This window comes from Ylistrum balloti, unplaced genomic scaffold (genome assembly GCF_031769215.1).
Source record: "Ylistrum balloti isolate Yb309-2 unplaced genomic scaffold, AGI_CSIRO_Ybal_v1 Utg370744, whole genome shotgun sequence".
In the NCBI taxonomy this organism is placed as follows: Eukaryota; Metazoa; Mollusca; class Bivalvia; order Pectinida; family Pectinidae; genus Ylistrum; species Ylistrum balloti.
This window is the reverse complement of record NW_026782438.1, coordinates 113,910-134,496: the sequence shown is the minus strand read 5'-3', so window position 1 is coordinate 134,496 and position 20,587 is coordinate 113,910. Positions and strand designations below refer to the sequence as shown.

At 33.6% G+C, this 20,587-nt stretch overlaps 1 protein-coding gene across 1 annotated transcript in view; it reads right to left on the bottom strand.

Annotated features, from left to right (window-relative positions):
- Positions 1–578: 578 nt before the first annotated feature.
- LOC132558027 (glutamate receptor-like) overlaps positions 579–20,587 on the bottom strand; it is a 90,892-nt gene continuing 70,883 nt past the window's right edge. The window contains exons 8-18 of the mRNA XM_060222546.1: positions 18,944–19,051; positions 17,371–17,478; positions 14,249–14,321; positions 13,727–13,866; positions 11,811–12,166; positions 6,798–6,996; positions 5,992–6,239; positions 3,104–3,215; positions 2,593–2,724; positions 1,055–1,180; positions 579–695 (exon numbers count right to left, since the gene is read on the bottom strand). Of these exons, the coding sequence (XP_060078529.1) occupies positions 579–695; positions 1,055–1,180; positions 2,593–2,724; positions 3,104–3,215; positions 5,992–6,239; positions 6,798–6,996; positions 11,811–12,166; positions 13,727–13,866; positions 14,249–14,321; positions 17,371–17,478; positions 18,944–19,051 (1,719 nt within the window). The remainder of the gene's footprint in view (positions 696–1,054; positions 1,181–2,592; positions 2,725–3,103; positions 3,216–5,991; positions 6,240–6,797; positions 6,997–11,810; positions 12,167–13,726; positions 13,867–14,248; positions 14,322–17,370; positions 17,479–18,943; positions 19,052–20,587) is intronic.

Genomic DNA, 20,587 nt, shown 5'->3' with positions numbered 1-20,587 from the left:
AACGCGACACTAATTTGTCGTGGATAAATCCTTCAAAACTTTACGAGTTTCGTTGGACTTTTAGCAAACTTACACAACCATTTCTGTAGCCATAAATCAAGAAAACATTGATGAACGGGAGTAAAAATAATTATTATCTTGCTCTCAATTGTTACGTGTGGTATATGCGTTACGTATTTAGACTGCCTTCGATATGGGCGTATCGGTTAATTGGTATCAATTACTGTTAACCAACCTTCTTTTGTGTGCATTATTTTCGACTTTGCGATATAAAAGAATCTCGACAGCTCCGAGTTTGTTGTGATGCGAGGATCTCGGAATGAAAGTAGCATCCAGATAAATCAAGTTCAAGGTGTTACTAAGTTTACGATGAAAATTCATGAATTAAAACCTCTAGTTCACAATAACAAAGGCAATGCTGAGTTGATGCCTGTGAAGATCATTTATTAAGATTTTAATCATGTTGCAGTGAAAAAAAAACTCTGAACGAAGTTGTAAAAATATATTTGATATAAAATTTATTTCATTTTTATTCTCATTCAAAAAAAAAAAAAAAAAAACGGAATTAATAAAAACATTTATCGATCGTGCAGTGTTTTCCTGTTGTAAATGTTTCCGTATAGTTCTGACCGGAGAGTGTGGTTGGAATTGTTACTATTCTCGCCTGAATGTAGTTTGCACGTGTTCATTAAAATCTGAAATTAAAAAAATCATATTAAATATACCGATAATGCAAAGAATTCAGAGCTAGATAAATGTCTTTTAGTTGTTTTTTTCAGTTTTTGATTGCAAAAAAATGAAAACCCTGTTTCCGTATCTTAAATAACTTTGACACACCTTGCAAAATCGCCAAAAGTAATGAATTATTAAAGGTGAAAAATTATTTTTTCTGAAACAATGCCATTCAGCAAACCAAATCATTTCCAGTTAAATGATAATTAGTACTGTGAAAATTTAAAACTATATATAAACGAGGATAAAATAAGGTGTTCAATATGAAATAGCCAATTACTGCAAATGCAGTTTTGTACACAACGAAAACGTCCATACGTACTCCTTTTACGGGAACAGACTGATGAACATCAGATGTGGCTGTTTGTCCATTTTCGTTGTTTAATGGCGCTTCTCTGTAGTCCGAGAGTAAAGATCTCGCGGCATCATTGTTTATAACGGGTACACCCTGTTATTGAATTAAAGAAATAAACTATGAATTTCTCCTATTTTTTGTCGTATACAATATATGATACTTATCAATTCGAATTTTAAATAAATTGTAAAAACAGAGAGTTTTGATCTCAATAAAACATTCATTGCATGGCAGTGATCAGAAATTGTCCAAATGATTGAGTAACAAGAAACCTCGGATAATTCAATGAAGGGAAAATTACCGCACAGCCTTTATGAATGCTTTTTATTCTCGACATAATTGGTGATCCATCATAAAACAATGCAGAAAACGAAAACTCAATATTAAATACATTTAAACGACGGAGAGTTAAAAGGCAATAAAGATATTTTAATTTAAATGTCAGTTGAAAGCAAATACGCACATAAAATGATACGGTAATTGCGTTTTTTATAGATTCGTTTTATGTTGTCTTTTCACCCACCATAGTCATATAGGACCAAAGAAAAATGTGTTCGACACACGCTTACAAAAAGGCATAACAACATAACATGTTTTAATCTGTGCATTTAGAGTGTAGGAGGTTATCTCAATAATAATAATGATAATAAGGATGCTGATTGAGAATACAACTACAAGGCTATTCTTTTAACTTGTTGCCCTCTGTTTAAAATATCTAAACAGATGAAAGTTGGCAGCGATCATATATCATATTTTTAACATAATAATGACTCATTTGCGTTTATTGAGAACAAACCAAAGAAGAAGTCATATATATATGATGATATAAAGGTATATGCATGTCCTAAGAAAGCATACTTCATCACAACATGTCGAGTAAGACTAGTACTAAAAAGGCAACTAAGAGATTAAAAGATTACATAACTTTGTATATCAAGTTAAAGGTGGCATTTCTTTTAAACAGATTTCCCTGATAATAGAATAGTTTAAAGTGATTACTAAGGCAAGCCTGTCGCGCTTAGACATGATCATCTGAGCAAGGGTACATATCATGATAGCAGGATTTATATATACCAATTCTGCTGAGATGTTCTCAATGTATAAAATTGATTTGGAACGGTATTTACAATGAGGGGCAGACAGACGGACATGGGTTTGTGCCCCCTTCGATATTAAGACCGACAAAGAGATCGACAGACGGAATAATCACGTTAAGCCAAGTTCACACGAAGAAGACATGTATAATTAATTGGAAATGGCTTGAATATTACCTGCCTTATCATGTAGTTTTGCAATTTGCTATATGTAAATTCAAATTAATAACAAACGTAAAAGGATTTTCTCAACTATGCAAAACTTCTGCGGAATATATACCACTAGCGAAAAATCGATATCTTTATCCACGTCAGTAAGCTTGCACAAAGGTCTGAGAAGGGAATAATAGAGTGCAAAATAGAGGTGTAGAATGATATTAAAGATACTGCATTTAGTGTAGAATCACTTACGCCAAGTCTTCCTTTGGATTTGGAGCGTAGAAAATTTGCAACGCCAAGAACTATCGCCATAACCAGACCTCCAATAAGGATAAAGAAAACTCCGGCGACATTGCTTAAGGAAAGCGACTTCTTTTTCGATCCCTATGTCAGAGAAAAATAGAGATAAATAAAATAAGGTAACTAAAAAAGGAAAGGATATATGAAAATAACAGAGATAACAGAGAATGTCGAAAACAAATATATAGATATATATAGATTTCTCTTTCTAAGTGTATTATGAACGATGCAATGTAATAGTGTCTGGGAACGTGATGATATTTTTAGAATCACTCTTCCAGTGATGGATTACTTAGTAATTTTTCAGGCGCTATCAAGACGTTTTAACTTTATATTGTATATGGAGAACATTTAGAGAACACAGAGCAAACAAAGCAATTTTAATATTTTATCCCTTTATCTTTGAAAAAGAGAATAGATAGACTCAACATTTCCAAAATTTGATTCAAACAACATTACGTACACCATGTGAATCTGCTGCTCCACAAGTTCCTTTATCGACCCACCATTTTTTCTTTAACTTTATCAATGTTCCATCTTCAATAAGTTGTAGAACTGCGATGGACAATTTTTGCCTGTAAATAAATAAATAAATATGAAATGAGACTGATGAGAAAAATGTCTCAACATCCATCGATATTTAATGTTGTACTTTTTATATTTCAATTTTGATAATATTATTAAGAGAATATATAATCTTTAAAGATGTTTGTATTATCACCATTAGTATACTCAATATTTGTATCTGAAATATTATTAGCAATATTTTTATTGATATTCAAGTCCTCTTTTCTGAGACTGAAACTACGTTTTATGAATTTGAGGTCCTTATTTGAATGAACTAAGTTAATATTCATGATCGAAAACAATATTATTTTCGCGATGGGGCTAAAGTTACATTTTATTATAAATCGCATATGATACTTGCTTTTGTCATTATTTCACGAATACAGTTTTCAAATATAGCACCTCTTTATAAATAACTGCTTAGATTCTACTTCAACATTTCTTACTTTTCATTATAGCACAAAAAGATTTCATTAATCCTTTGAAATCAACTTTATGTACCTGTATTTTGAGTTGCAGATGCTGACCAAATAGTGAAAGAATCATATGCAAGTAACTATTTTAATGTTGCTTATTGGAAAAAAACACAATACAATCGTTTCATACTCTCAGACAGAAATTGAATTATGTTGCAGATCATCAAGTTGACACATTTCAGTTAAGATAACGTTAAGGTTTTGGACTGGAACGAATTAATGCTAAATGGTTCAGCCATAAAGTGTACACAAGGTTGAAAAGGCTAACAAATTGAACAGTGCTGCCACATTTCTACACAATATGGGACAGAAGACCTCTCCAGGGATTCAATTCGTCTTTATAATGGGAACGTTTTCAGGAAAAGTGATGGATTGTGAATTACGGCAAGGTTTAACGAATACGGTCAGGACTCATTGATGATACCCTCAGGGGATGCATCGTCTCACGGTGGCCAGCTTTGGCATCGATCATATTCTTTCCACAGATCGTCATCCATTGTCACTATTGCTATGCCTTAAACGATAGACGATTTGATCGTGTCGGTACTGTATTGATCGTCGTTACAAAGATTTGTCATTGTAAAGTTCCTTGACAGCTTTGGGCACCTCTAGCGATAATCACTACCTGTGTATATATATATATGGTCCGATAGAAATTGTCTTGATTGAGCTAAATATCGAGGCTGCAATCCGTCACAGTAATTACTAGTAAAGATGTGATGTACTCCACATCATTCCTGGAATCCAAGGCCATAGTAATGCGTCTTTGTGTTATTATTATCAATTGGAAAGATTTCATTCAAATTTTGTACACACACACGTGGGACACGGCATCCTTCAAAGATATTATACCCTTCGGAATTTCAAGGTTTTTTTTCTGACAGTCAAATTGAGCTTGCTTTAGATTGGGAATGCGACAGGTCGTATACCTACCTATAGGACTGCCTACCAGATAATAATGTGTATATAATATGGCATATTTGTGTATTGTAGTATATGCAAATCTGGTATTATCTTAAACACGTTCATTCAAAACATACGTTTATCACATCTTTGCCATGAAAATAAGAAAACAACAATTTGAGAAAAAATTTAAACGTCACTGCATGATATCAACACCACGAGACATCTCTAATTAGCACAAGTGACGCTTTTCCATTAATTATATAACTGTTTCAAATTTTAAATGTAATGACGGTAAGTTCTCTTCAACGTGTTGGAATTTGTCGGTCCTGTTTGGTTTCAACAAAACTTCCTGTAGATTTTCTGTCCTAGTCAAAACAGTATAAAATGGACAGGTACAGCAGATCCAAAATGACGCTGCCATGGTGTCGAGCGTTACGTTTTAGCTTTGTGATGTTAGAAATCTGCATTTTTTCTCCCTTAAATATTTGATAATTTGAAAATGTAATGATGTTCCGTTCAATCTGATGTATTAATAGTCGAATAGCAGTATATGTTGATAATTTGCGGCTATTAAATAAAATTCATTTATACGAGTGAAAAACATGCATATACATGTACCATATTGAACGGGGAATTATCAAGTCTATTATTCAGAAGGGTTTCGTTTTCCAGAAATATATTATAATGTATCAGTATCAATCTTTTGTTTGTTGCATCTTAAAAAGTCCACATACGAGACAGTACTTAAGCTTGTGATTTAAGGATGGAATCGAACCCTGAACATCTAGCATAATATGTTGTACTATTAAAGTTTCAGTCTTCTCCCCTGCATGCAATTGTAAGAAGCAGCCTATTTTTTCCAAGGATGTGATGACCTCCATCCGAGGAAAGTTTTTCCTATTCTGAACGCATCGATAGTTATTGTCAATATTTGACAAATCCCTTCTTGGCCGCCAATGTAGTTGAATGTATCATTTAACACTGTCTTTAATTTGTCACTATTATTGATTAAACATGGGACACGAGACATGTCTTATGTGAAAAAGAAATTATAATTTGCGGGGGTTGAAAGGAAACAGTTCAATATCATACCAAATTGATAATACGATATGATTACATATTCAAAATCAATTTCAGATTAATCCCAGAGAACTGTTCAATATCATGAGAAGATTTTGGAAATAGAATTACAGACACACGTTAACACTAATGATCCAGAATCAGAGGAACATCCTCTTAATTTTATCAGAAGGATGTGTCCACATCGAAAAGTCTTGCAATAATAAACATGAACTTTATATTGATATATCACAAAATCTTGATGTGTTTTTGCTACACATAAGAAAATCCTTAGTAATTGGGGTCTTTGTTACAATATTACATTAACCCTCTCTCATCATACCTTAATGGGGACCCTTTCGGAGTGGCTATTCCATAACCTTTGGAGTTAAGATTCTGTGCGACCTGCATGGTGTCACATGGCTCCTGGTTCATGAAGTATTCGTTGTATACTGATTCCAACAGAAAAGCATATTTTCCTTTAGAAGTACGAACACGTCTCACTCCTTCAGCGGAAGATTTGACGAACACCGAAGGGTAGTGATTCTTCATGAAATCCCACATTTTTCTGTACGTCATGACATTGGAGTTCTAATAAAAGTAGAAACGAATATCATCAGAATAATTGCTTGATCTGTTAATAATCCATGTAAGCGAGAACGGTATTATGACCATTGGACAATAATTAAATTAATGAAAAAATAATATTTTCTTAGTAATATTTCAGAAGGGTTCAAAATCGACCCTTGTCCAAATATTTTCTTAAAATCCTTTGGATAAACATTTAATATCTTCTATACATTGTATCATGATTTATAGATATCGTATTTCCTAATTGATATAGACATTTTGTACTTAAAATCCTTTGGATAAACATTTTTTTGAATATCTCTCAATATTGATATAATAATTTTGAGTTAACTTTATCATTTCAACAATAATTAACACAATTTGGCCAACTTATAGAAGAGATGAGACAAACTGATTAAAATGCTCAATTGATAGTAAATACTTTATTTTCTTTTGTATCTAATATTTACAACTGTAATATATACTATGACATATAACTCAATTTGTCGATTTCAATAGTGTCCGTTGTTGATTTAATGATATCTGTCGAGATTATCATGCTAATTTAAACGACTCAACTTCAAAGAAATCCTGTGTTGATCCCGAGTCCAATGTTCCGTAGGACATGTCAGGATGATTCGCAAGATCATCTGCTGATGATATTGGAGTAAGTAACCGTTCTATAGTTAGGAATGCCGCTAGGTTAGCAGTGTATGACGAAATCACTATAAGCACTACCAGCCACCATGTCCCTCCTATAATCCGACCTGCGGCGGACCTACAAAAATAGACGAACATCCATACCATTAGGAATTAGAAAAAATCAATAAAAAACAGAACACGAGCAAAAAAGCCATTTTAAAGGTCAACATAAAAGGTCAATATTTTAAAGAAATGATAATGAGCAATTCGTTTGTCAGTTGGGATTAAATACATGATATTAGTAATTTCTGTTTAAACTGTTAAAATTACTGATATTAGCAAAGCATTGTCTTCTTCCCAAATTAAAACTTCCGACTAAAATGTCCTTACACTAAGGCATGAAATCAAATTCCATCCTCAAACAATTTGGCACTATGGCCCTTGTCGTTTCATATCGGCTATAGTTTGACATGTATTGGTCATCTACTATGTTTAAACACACACATGATAATGAGATACAACACATGTAGTATTATTTGACATTTACTCATTAGCGCAAATGAAGTACTGACACAATCAAGAAGTATTCGGTGCTACCAACACGAGCCGCTTCTGTGATAACTAGTTGGCTAGATATACAGTATATATCAATTAATTACTAAATGACCCTCTACCTTTTTGGGAAACCAGCAGACTAAAACTAATTAAAAAAAGGCAATGGGCAGTTAGCGACCCTCAAAGATGCCAAAGCTATATCAGTCTAGCTATCCTTATGCTTTGTCTAGAAAACTTCGTTGTTATAAATATCAGAGAGAAAAGTACAGAGAAAGGAGTGCAGGATGTACAACTGTGAGACGCTATGCACGTCATTACTCTTTTGTGTTCGGAATATGTACCAAGTCTCGCTGTAATGAGACGTTAGTTCTTGAGAAGTGTTTTAGGAGAAAAAATGACTGATCTAACAAAAAATAAAAATTTTAAAAATGAACGAAAAAAAAAAAAAAAAAAAAACCAAAAAACTTATACAAAGTATTAATCCAATCTGCCACGGTTGTATCTGCAATATGTACAATTTCCTTGGTTTGTACAATACTATCAGACCTGAAGAGAGATTGAATCAAGGGCAACTCGTAATCCTAATTAATGGTTGTTCCGTAATATTTCCACACAAAAATGCTTATACGAATTTTATAGTTACTTTATGTAGACATTAATGTTTAGACAACGCTTTTAAGAGGGTATTGAGTAGAGAGGAAATCGGAATTGCAATGAACCCACAAAGAATATTATTAATCATCCTCCCAATTCAAATGTTTTACTGCATGAACGGTTTATGGAGGTCGTGATGGAATGGAACATCCAGCTTAATTGGGCCACTGTAATTTAAATTCCACTGCCGCTGGTCTGCCAATTGAAAAATCAGAGTTATCGATTTTCCGTGTTGTCACATGATTTCTAGTTAGTGAGCCGTATTCAATTCGTGACACTACTAAGATTTAATTCCATTCGGCTGGTTATATTGCTACGATGCTATCGAAGTGGTGAGTATTCAGTCTATTTGAGTGGATAACACAGATGTTTATACCATTCGGAAGTGCGCTCTTGTTCGAGTGCGTGTGCTCCCCTATAAAAAGATAGGTAATACAGTTTGATTTTGACATCTCTGTCTCAACAAATAATACATTCTTTACAATTTAGCAAGCCAATCAATTACATTTTACTTGAGTGAAGCTGAGTCAGAGGCTGCATATTTGACATGCAATAGATTTTCTTTTACATTACTGCGGTGGCAACTATTCTAATTACAAATATATCTATAAAATATTTAGCTGAATAGATTCCTAGGGACACCTTGCATGTACTCATATGATCAGTCAAGGAACATAAAATGTGTTAACACGTAATTTGTAGTTTCCTTGACGCAGAGATCATTCATGTGAAGTACGATGTACCTTGAGTGTGCAGAGCGTATCCATTCTGTCGACTTGGGGATGCACAGACACGTAGTCAACTGGCATTCTTATTCAGTAAAAGAACCAGCCGAAGTAGGACAATTAAAGTAAAACGCCTATAAGTACATATGTTTAAACAGTTATACAATTAGTATGGATTCGTGTATTCAGAACACGTACAAACCTCGTTCAATGAAAATGGAATGATGTGTTGTTTAGAATAATGTTCTTTTCTAATTACAAGATTCTGAATAAATTGGTAAATGAATTGTACGTTGCACTTTACGATATTGTCTCTACTGTAAAATAGTTGTGCTGATTTTGTCCTTATCTTGAAACAAGAAAATTGAGTAATGTAATCATTTTCACTCATACTTTTATTTCCAAAATAAAAGATAGCATTCGGTTATTTAAGATAGACGTGTTTGATGCTCGTAAATTGTCTATTGATTCCTTTGTTTATACCTTGTTCTCATTCTAGAACGTTTCTTGAATCGTCCACCTGGTCTTATTCTCCTGGTACTTTTTCAGGAATCTCCATGTTAATCGTTCTTTAGTTCATTTTCCCACAAGTTTTATTTGTCTGATGTTCTCATTTTATTTTCTTGTTGTTTGCGTGAAGTATTGATTGCCGCAAGCGTAACAACGATTTTTCAATGAATTCGACATGTGCCTCGCACATGTCTCAGCTCAAATTTGCAGCTCGTGTTGATAAACAGAAAACCTTTCGCCACAAAACTTGTCAGAAAAAAGTATCTTCATGATAAAAGTGCTGTTTTAATGATGCAATCCGTAGAATCTTCTCTGAGGCACTGGGTACCAGGTCATCAAATGCGAAGACCAGTGCTGATGTAACAACCCAGATACCCCTTCGAGCTTATATAAATTAACGTTTATCCGTCCTTATTTGATTCACTAGGAACACAATTTCTCTTTGTACCTCAAATGTATGCTAGACACTACAGCAAATTACAATAGGTGTAGTGAACAATTGCGTACTTTCCTAAAATATTGATTTAAACTTTGACAAATATAGGGAAATGTCTGGCAGAATATCTGTTAGTGTTTTGTCAAAGATCAATTACTTAACATGTGCTTTAAGCTATTGTATATTAGGAAAGTGGTAAACTTAATGGACGGTAAATTCAAAAATCGGTACATTTCCCAGACTTACGTGTTGTAAAGCAGTAAAAAGGTTCTAAATGATTAAATTCGCAGACCATCTTGTACTTTAAAAGTGCTAGAGCATGACCCCCTAACAGGAATTCCCTCCAAACAAAGAAATCTCATACATTACTGGTCATTATCCGCTTGACCTCTCAACCCGTGAGTGCAATTGCATGGTTTCTAAGAAAACGTCAAGTGAGTAATCTCCTAGACTTTACTGGAAAACCTAATTTTTTATTTAAGTAATACCGAGAACATGGAACCTAATGTACCTTTAGGGTATTTCTTGGTCATACAGTATGTAATTTCGTTGATAGGAAATAGTTTGCGTTACTTTTTAAATGATTCCTGTTGCTTGGTCCTCTTAATGTAATGAAAATCACCATAGGACATAGTAAAACGGGCCTGATTGATAGGTCACATGAAATCAACTTGTTTCCGGGGAAGGAATATACAAACATTCAAGATTTGTGCACTATCATAATAAAACATACAGAGATGCTTTAGATATCATTTTATGTGTGACCTCAGTACAACAGGACTTTTTTCCCATCAAAACAGAGCCACCTCTTATTTTCCAATGCATTTGGCGTCGTCTTTATTTTGTTACATCAGTTTTATTCTTATGTAGAAGTTTTTTTCTGTGATGCAATGTGGTAAACATCAACAATATCGGCGTTAACGAATGACTGTTGATACGATGTAGAAGTACGTGTGTCCATATGAAATGTATTGCTTTAACGGTGGTCTTATTTGTGCATCTTTTAAAATATCTTTTCTTTATCAGTAAACGTATATAATGATGACAAGTAAGATATACTGTATGTCAGGATATTTTTGTTCCAGATTATTTTCGCCGTTATACCATTATACATGAAAACGAATTGTCGCCCCACCTTGAATTCCCCCTCCTTGTTCATGGACGAAAGGGTGAAAAGCATTGTTAGATGTTGTCACTATAACAAAATAATTGACATAATATTATTCCGTTAGAATTAAGATCTACACAGTCATGTGAAGAAAACTGCTGCCACGAAAATATCTAAACATAGTTTATATGAGATACCCGTATGGAAAGTGCACAATAGTAAATAACATTACACAAGGGCAACATTTCAGGAACATGTAGTGTGCATAAAATTTCGTACGAAAAAAATGAAATTCTGATAATTTAATCAATGTTCATGCATATTACTAACGCAATTTCGTGCTGATTTCCCACATAAACAGTCATTAAATCAAGGTAACGAAAGTTATATAAGACACTTTCTTTGCACTACCGTGATGACATAGAGTAGCAGTATCTAGTATTGACAGTAGAGTAATTAGAAGCTAATGCAAATTTCTATACACCAGTTTTCTTTATCGGTTACTAATATTTACGATTCATTTTCGCTAAACAGATTATACGATGCTATACTCTTATCCCTATATAATATTCATAACTTAATTAATGACGATTGCCTTTCACAAATATATAATGACAGCGAAATTCATAGGCGGCCATTTATCACCAATACCTTAATTCACGACAGTTACATTTCCCATATAAATATCGATCGCGAGTTCGCGAAAATTAATCGTACGCTGATGTTTATGAGCTGGCGAAAGTAAATTCTGCGATACAGTTTATCACCTATATCTAATTTCACAAGGGTTACCCTTTTAAAATATCGGTCGGGGATAAAAAATTGCGCGGTTTTTCATCATCCATAGCTTAATTCACGACGATTGCTTTTCAGCTTTTATGGCGGTCGCGAGAATCACGAAAAAACCGCACGCGAAAGATAATTTACTTATTAAGGACATAGAATAGTATAACATTACTTACCTTGGACAGGTGTCACTGCCCTGTAGCATAAGGGATCCCATTGAAAACCACAGGGAACTTTTTAAGGTAAATTTATTAAGGTATTCTGTTCCGGTTCGCATTCGGATTCTTTTCCATTCCGTCGGACTAAAACGACTCACTAAAAAAATCCCAAAACTGACCACAAAATATCCAATCACTATGCACATCCATAGGGATACAGAAAATGGTTTCATGAATGAAAACACTCCAGGTTTTTGTTTTTCTGGTTTCTTTATCATAATACTTATTCCAGTATTCATGAATGGTTTAGAGAAGTCCACTACTTTCTCGCGCTCCATCGTTATCGTAAGTGGCGCTGCAGCTAAGTCGGCCTCCTGTGACAAAATTGAAATAATCAACATTAGTTTAATTTTCTCACATCAATCTATTGATCAAACATGTCACTGTGATTTGTTTTAGACGGCCGCCATAATTGATGCATAAGGTTGTCATCAGTGATGTCAATGTTGTCATCAGTGATGATAAAGGTCGTCATCAGTGATGCTGAAGGTCGTCATCAGTGATGCCAATGTTGTCATCAGTGATGAAAAAGGTCGTCATCTAATGATGCTAATGGTGTCATCAGTGATGCTGAAGGTTGGCATCAGTTATGCTAAAAGCCCGTCAACATTGTTGCTTGTAAAATGTTGGAGGCAAATAATCATCCATTTTTATGTTATTTGGTCAACTTATGGGATGCTTTTGCGTTCACGGATGCATTTTTCGCTAATAGTCTTTTGTCGATCTTGCTTGAAATATTGTAACGGAAATTGCAATTTGTAAATATATTGACAATATTCATTTGTTTCTCTTATGCCAAAACACTGTGTCATTTTGGAAACAAGGTTGCACATAATTCAATATCATTCCAATAAATCCAAGACGTCACGGCAATTTCCGAGGAAATGTACTGCTTGAGACTTCTGCTAAACCACTGTGATTGACAAGGACTCGGTAACGAGACGTCGATGTTCAAAAAGACACTTGACAAGAGCACTTCATGGGCTCTTCGCAAAGTTAAGGATACTCGCACACCAGTTATCAGATATAAGTTTCGTTCATATAGGTTTACGCTGAAGAGCAATTAGAATGTCATGCATTGCATTCCCTAATTGCATCCCCTTTCCCTCAATACGTGTCTGGCTGTCATTTATGGAAGGACCTGTTCTTTTGGTAGAATATAAAAATATCTCTCAGCGTTAACCTAATAATTTGCCGTATTCACGTGCCATTACTCGCATCTGCTAGACTATTTTTGCTTTCACTTTTACATCAATTTGCTGATGTTTTAGAAATTATTCAACACTGTTTGGCCCGTATATGCACAGAGCAAAAATAAATTAATATGGATATCATGGTGTGCTTCTCCGAAATTGCGGAATTTATTTTTTATTTTCGTTGATTTGTTAAATATTGAAACGAAATAAAATGTATCTCATGGTCACGTTAATGCACTATACATTTCTCCTCTAAAAATGACATTTATTTTAAACCTTTTTAAGTGATTGATCATAAGTACGATTTGTTTATTAAAGTAATAGGACATTTTTGAAAACAAACGTTACCTAAATGAAAACAAGCCGACCTGAAAAATAAGCCCATTCTAAACATATAAACATATAAACCTATAATTTCTTACATGAATAATTCTTCATTAACCTAATATTTAGAAAAAATCAGCCGTGCCATGTTTTCGAGCTTGTAGAATGTGTGCATTCTAATTTGTATGCACTTTTATTATATGGATGATATATATTTTTAAACACATATGTATAATCACAGGGACTTAATTTGACTATTATGCCACTACTAACCATAGTCATTCACGGCATCCAAAATTTTACGTATTGCAAAGTTTTTATTTCTTTATCAAATGAAATAATTGCATAAATTACCTCTTGGATCAGTTCGTTGATCATTCCATTCCAGGACCCATTGTCAAATAATTTTCCGTAGACTCCGTTCTTATTTGGTCTAATTTCGTAACTAAATCCGCATTTACTGGCGATGGAATGTATAAGGTCTGCACAGAAACCTGCAATAAAAGACAAAAACGTTTATTACAGCCTTTATAAAATGAACGTGTTTGTAGCTAGAGGTGTTAAAACTGGTGGAGTTTTATTTATCATAATGGCACACAAGACCTGAAAGGAGATTGGAACATTATGTATCTAACGAAATAGATAAAGTGAGTTTATGCAGTGATACTACTTCGTTAAATTTCCTTCTTGCCAAAACTTCTTTTCATTTTTGTATGGTGATGGGTCTACTCCATCAAAAATGGGCGAATGTTTCATTGTAGATAAAATTGTCAGCTCTAGTACGTAAATAACGAAATGAGGGTCCCCGCATTAATGCACATTTATCACCACCGGCAAGAATAATCCACGTTTGTACCAGAAACTACCATTCCTTACCTTCGTACTTACTGTTCCCGACAAGTGGTATCCCATCTTTTGGAGTGTTCTTAAGCATCAGAAATGGTTTTTCCTGGAAATGGATTAAAGCAATGCTAAACTTTTTTAATGCATGAAAACATTCTCCATATACAAATGTTGCGCATTTCCTAACTTAGAACACCTATATCTAGGAAAATGGATGACAGCGTGACACTTCGCAAATTTATATAAACATTAGGGCGCCGTGCTCGAAAACAATACAGTGAGATGAAGCAATTTATGACAATAGGAACAGAGATTATATACAAAACAAACAAGTGAATAACACTTTTCCACTAGAAATTTAAAAGTAGTTGCAGCTAAGCCAGTGCTATCAATACCATTAGGTGATTTTATTTTTAAAGGAATTTTTTTTCTTTAAAGCATTGCATAAAACAATCAAGTAAAACTTTCATCTCCAAGAGAAGTAAAAGTTTATTTATCATCTCGTCACATAACTATCTTCCGCGTATCTTGTCGTGATACGCAGCTGAAGTAGGCTTGTATACACTGCATAACACAGTAACCGTTCCTTCCGATGGGTCACGTGACCTAGAAATGAAGCAGATTTAACACGGCTCAGGAATTTTCCATAATTTTCCACGGCGCAACTCGTATATCACACAACCTGATTCTCATTTGCCTTGTTAAATTATTTAGGAATACTGCAAACCATATTTAGGAACAGTTGTAACTCCATATAGATAAGTAATCATTCATATACTAACCAGTCAGATTTCCAACAAGGTCACATTTTTCACAGAATAAACACCTTTACGTGAAAACGAGGAACTTTTAAAACTGAATTTACATATCACTATTTATTGACACATGGCTGGAAAAAGTTGGCACAGAAACTATTACACAAGTAGCAAATTGAACATGGATGCTATTCATTGCGACAATACAGAACCATTTTTTTTCTTCATTTCGATGATGTTATTCCATGTACTGTATATATAATCATCTCCAGGATACAACATACGTATATGGAAAGTCCTCTTAAACTGTAACAGCCTATGTTGTGCAAAATATTGAACCACTTAATTCACGGTGTATTCGATTGTTCATGCCAAAGCTGCATTCGCGTTTGGTATCACACGATAGCACTTGAAATATCGTGTGATATTTTCCTTCGTATGATGCAGTTGAATTAATTCTTTGGCTCAATTGTCTCTCACTCCAAATTATGAAAAGTGTTATTTACCTGTATGTCTTTTGTACAATCTTAAAAATGCACCGCACAAAATTAGTACAAATTCGCATGCATGTTCAGATACACCAAAGGAAAAAATATATAGAAAAAATAAAAACCACATGTAGACAAATATATTTTATGATCAATTATAGTGCAAACGTCTTTATCCCCATAATGTAAACATTCCTTGACGAAAAACCATTAATTTGTGGACAAACATGTAAGTAAACCTGTTGGTTCATTGTTGAACGTGTTACTTGACCTGACCAAGGTAAACATGGCGGGCGTCGCAGGAGATGTTTTTACATCCGTGTATGTATTTCTGTTGTTAATATTTTGCCCTAGTTTCCATTGATTCATTGAATTTGAGTTTGGTTTATGATTTTTTCTGCTGCCATGTAGGAAATACTTCACTTAGATATATAGTATAGTAAGAACATTGGTATGTTAAAAAGGAATAAATTCCCACTCGACAAATTTCCATGATGTCTCTCGGTGACAATACTTGTCAAATATTTTCTGTATCTGATATATTGCCATTTTAAAAACTTTTTATTGAATATGTGATAAATAGAAAGACATACATTTTCCATTATACTTACGCAAGCTACATAACGAGAAACAGTCATTCCCTTATATATGATGGATGAATTGAATTGAATGGATTTCGGGAAACGTTAATCATTTATACTTGATAAGAATATTAACTTGATTAACACGTCATTCTTAAGATTTATCACATTGTACAATATCGATAATGGCATAGGCGAATGTCATCGTCTGCCAATATATCATACAACAATAAAAAACTTAACTTATAGCCTCTCTTCATTGACATACTTAAGTGTTATAAACGAACTATATTTTGGCGCTAGCCATCATGTGAAAGAATATTTCCTTGTACGATATGTAATTTGGCTAGATAATCTATTTATTTACTTAAATATTGATGTTTTGCCCGATGGATTCGAAATTGTATACAATCAAATGCAAATTTGAAAAATTAAACATTGGAATGTTATTCAAATTAAACAATGTCCTACATTTGCTTACTGGAAGAGATCCGCTTAAAGCTATCAGAAGTATATATATATAATTAAAAGACTTGAAAACTCGATGAGCTGTGAAACATAAGCGCTTTCATTTCTTCTTCAGATGTTTTACATAATGTACATAGATACAGTTGTGACGTCATTTATAAAACAGTTCAATAGTGACGCCATATTTATATGGGAGATAATAAATGTACAATTGATAATTCTAGGTTTAACTATTTAGTTGGAGAAACTAGTAATACCTTACAAGCCCGAGTTCGCGTACATAAACAACATATAAATATACCACAGTATCGCCAGATCAAATTAAGTAAACATTTAGATATATGTGGAAAGAAGAACTTTCATATATTTCCATTTTATAAAGTTTTATCAGACAGTCATATTGTTAGAAAAGAGACGGAAAAGTATTTCATAAAAACATATAAATATGACGTCACTATTGAACTCCATTATCAATGACGTCACAATTGTATCTATGTACATTATGTAAAACATCTGAAGAAGAAATGAAAGCGCTTATGTTTTACAGCTCATCGTGTTTTCCAGGTTTTTAAATTGTTTATATGTTTGCTGGGCACGGAAAATTCATCACATTTTCACTATATATATATATACATTTTTTTGTGTTTGATATTTTGTTCAGTCAATGATTACATTTGATGTTGAAGGAATTCCTGATACGTAATTTTCACATTGAAGTAATTCATAATGTATAAACACTTGTGCATGATCAATATTTATGGCAACATATCGTTTGTCAATGGTCGCCTATGCCACAGAGAACATTGTTCAGATGGAAAAAGAGGAAGTGGGTTAACGAATCATCGCCATAGAGAATAAAATACCAGTATACTTGTGACTCTTTTAGTCTCTTCACCCATGATAGAATCATTTTTTGATTCGTTCAAGTTACTGATGAGCTGGAATCCATCTTTAGGCCGCCATATCCCGATCTAAAATAACAAATCATAATAACAAATATTTCCATTCTGAAAGGAAGTTAATACCATATGACAAGTGATAGTGCAATCATCAATTTAGACATCCCATTTCTGGTCATTTATTACTTGATCGATCAAATTACTATTGCGCTACAGGCAGAAAACTATTTTGGAGCTTTGCTGTTTCGAAATCTCATATATTTGCTTTCTAATGTCTTCAAATAGCTGCAGTAGAGCGACTTAAAATAAGATCGTATACTATAAATTGGCAATGTCAAGGTTGAAAAACAACTGAAAAACATACTTTTGGCCGAAACGAATACTTTCATACATTTGTTACTTGCTAGGTTTCATAACAAACCTAGGTGATGCTACATGTCTTGAATACACTATGCAAGTCAGTAACTTTAGAGGCCAAAATCAATCAAACGCATTATACATGTACACTTATACTTGATAAACTTAAGCATCATTTTTTTCATACCATCATAGCAACCTATATATATATACTGCATGTGATTGTATAAAAATCTATATAAAATACTGTGACGAAACCCATCGTTAACAAATATCATATTATAAAACAGATGTGTTTGTATATCTAAACCAAAAAAATTAATTCACCTTTGAATTCCTGTACTACGTGAATGATAACAAGAACTATCTGTTATTGACTGCTAAATGTACTTTTCGTATTGGCCTTTTACCCTACCACTAATTTGTATTGTGCTCAGCTGAGGACTCTCATTTTATTTATTTTTATTTATTGAGAAATTATCAGCTGACCAAATTAGAGGTCATATCCTCATCTATACTGATCTAGCTGACACTTTCGTCTTGTATGAGAGAATTTATCACCATATCACACTGCAGTACATTTCTGATATATGAGATATGATAATTTTCATATGAATTTAATACAGGGCCAGTAACGTATGTACCGACATCAGACTGTTTCTAGGTGTACATGTTTTGTTCCGCACACATTACATCGATAGTTCAAAGGCAGTAGATGCCGATAGGAATGATATATGTTTGTCTACACAATAGGTTGAGATCATTTATGGATACTTTCTAGACAACGACGATGTAAATAAATAGTCACGATCAATCGTACTGTAGACAATTATCATCATGTACATTTGTATAATGATGTATCTAGCCATGTTTATTCAGATAGGAAAGAGTTGTCATACAAATGAGTCACTATTCATAAAGGGCGCATATGAAGAAAAGCCAGTTATGTTAATAAATTTGAAATTGACAAAAATAAAAATGATTATTACACATTTCATGACAAATTGAACCGAGCATAATGTAACCAATTCTTCGGAAATCTTCTACTTGAGAAATGCCATATTTTATACCTTGAAGTGGTCATAACGGAAACAGCCCGATGTGATTATTATACTTAACAGTTACAGGCATTAACGCTAATCAGACATGTTTACAATATACACTTTACATAAATACCAACCTGATAAGGACCGTGTTTGAGGCCGACCTTATATACATCAAGTTTGTAACCTTTACGCATTCCCGTTTTGGTGAATTCTAAGTGTCCAGTTAGACCTCTAGGATCAATCTGAAAATGGTCAACAACATCCAATATATCTAACTTTGGCGACAGACATTAATACATCCTATTTGACATATTGAATGACCGATATTGCGGCAGACACTATAATAATCAAAGCAGGTACATATCAGATTGTTTCATGTACCAAGATATCCCATGGTCACTGCATATTTCAGGTCTAACAAAGTCTTTGATATAAAGTGAGATGTCACGCCAGAGTTTGGAGAATATTATATAAACCTTCTGATTTCCAACTCTTTTAGGCAAAGCATGCTCCTATAACGGACTGAAAATGGATATTTATTTTGTGTAAACTATAATAATATGCTTCCCTATTACAACGCATAGGAAAATAGATTTTATTCTTTTTTCCCCTTTTTCATCTCTCTGACTGTTCGTAGTTGTTTCGCGAATATAAATTCTTAGGAAAAAAAAAAAAAAAAAAAAACAGAATATGTTTTTTTTGACATAAATTCCACGAACTATATTATATTTGGTGCTATTCTGTTAGGCCTGTAACCACAACTGTATACGTTTTAATTTTTTTTCGTATTCTTATGTTTTATTTTTGACAAATGCCGTTTGTTCTGTTGTATTTCTCCCAGCCTTGATTCATATTTGTGTTATGATGCAGCACTTTATTCAAAATAAAATGTACATTTGCAAATAAACCAAGTAAATTGCTTCAGAACCCAAGACTGATTGATCATCCGACGTTTCTTGGGGCGATTCAAATGCAATTTATTACAGTTTATCTATCGAGAATTACCTGATATAACGGAATTCTTAGGCGTGCATGATAAGATCTCTAGCCTTTTATCACAAGGGTCAGAGATAGAATGTATATTTTTCGTGTGACCTTATTCCTAGTGTAAACCTAATTGTAGCCAAGCTACCACTAGTAACACGATCAATGCGAACGTTTTAAAGCTAGACTATATATTTCTGAATAGATCTAATAAGGTACACATTTTTGTCCCGGTATATCATTGTGGCGATAGCAATTTGACATTTGAAATTTGAAATAAAACGATAGATTTTAATCTCATCAGCTTCTCCAGACATATACATTTATTTCAAATGTATTACTTGGCGATACAAAATCAACCCATGCCCTTCATTGTATGCAAAGCCAAACCCATGTCATCGTTTTCCTCGGGCAATTTTAAATATTAATTTTCGCTGGCTTAAAACCAAATTAGGTTCTATGATTTAGAGATATATAACAAGTGCTTGATTTGTTGTTTACAATCTCATTAAAAGTCATGACACTTTTGGTCACTGTATTATCACGCAAAACATGCCCGTAAAACAAGACGAATGGAAACTTATCCCTTATTGCTAAAACTAGGAACGTCAACTGCTCAGGCAATATACTTATCCTATTTCATTGCAATGACCCTCGGTAGTACTTTCGGGACCCATTGGTAGTAATTATCATCAGTTATTAGTATATTAAACATTTGAAAAATTTTCATTCTGAAAGTTGTCCACAGTGTTAACTCTAAGTAAATCCTCGGTATACTTTCAGATACTGTCCCT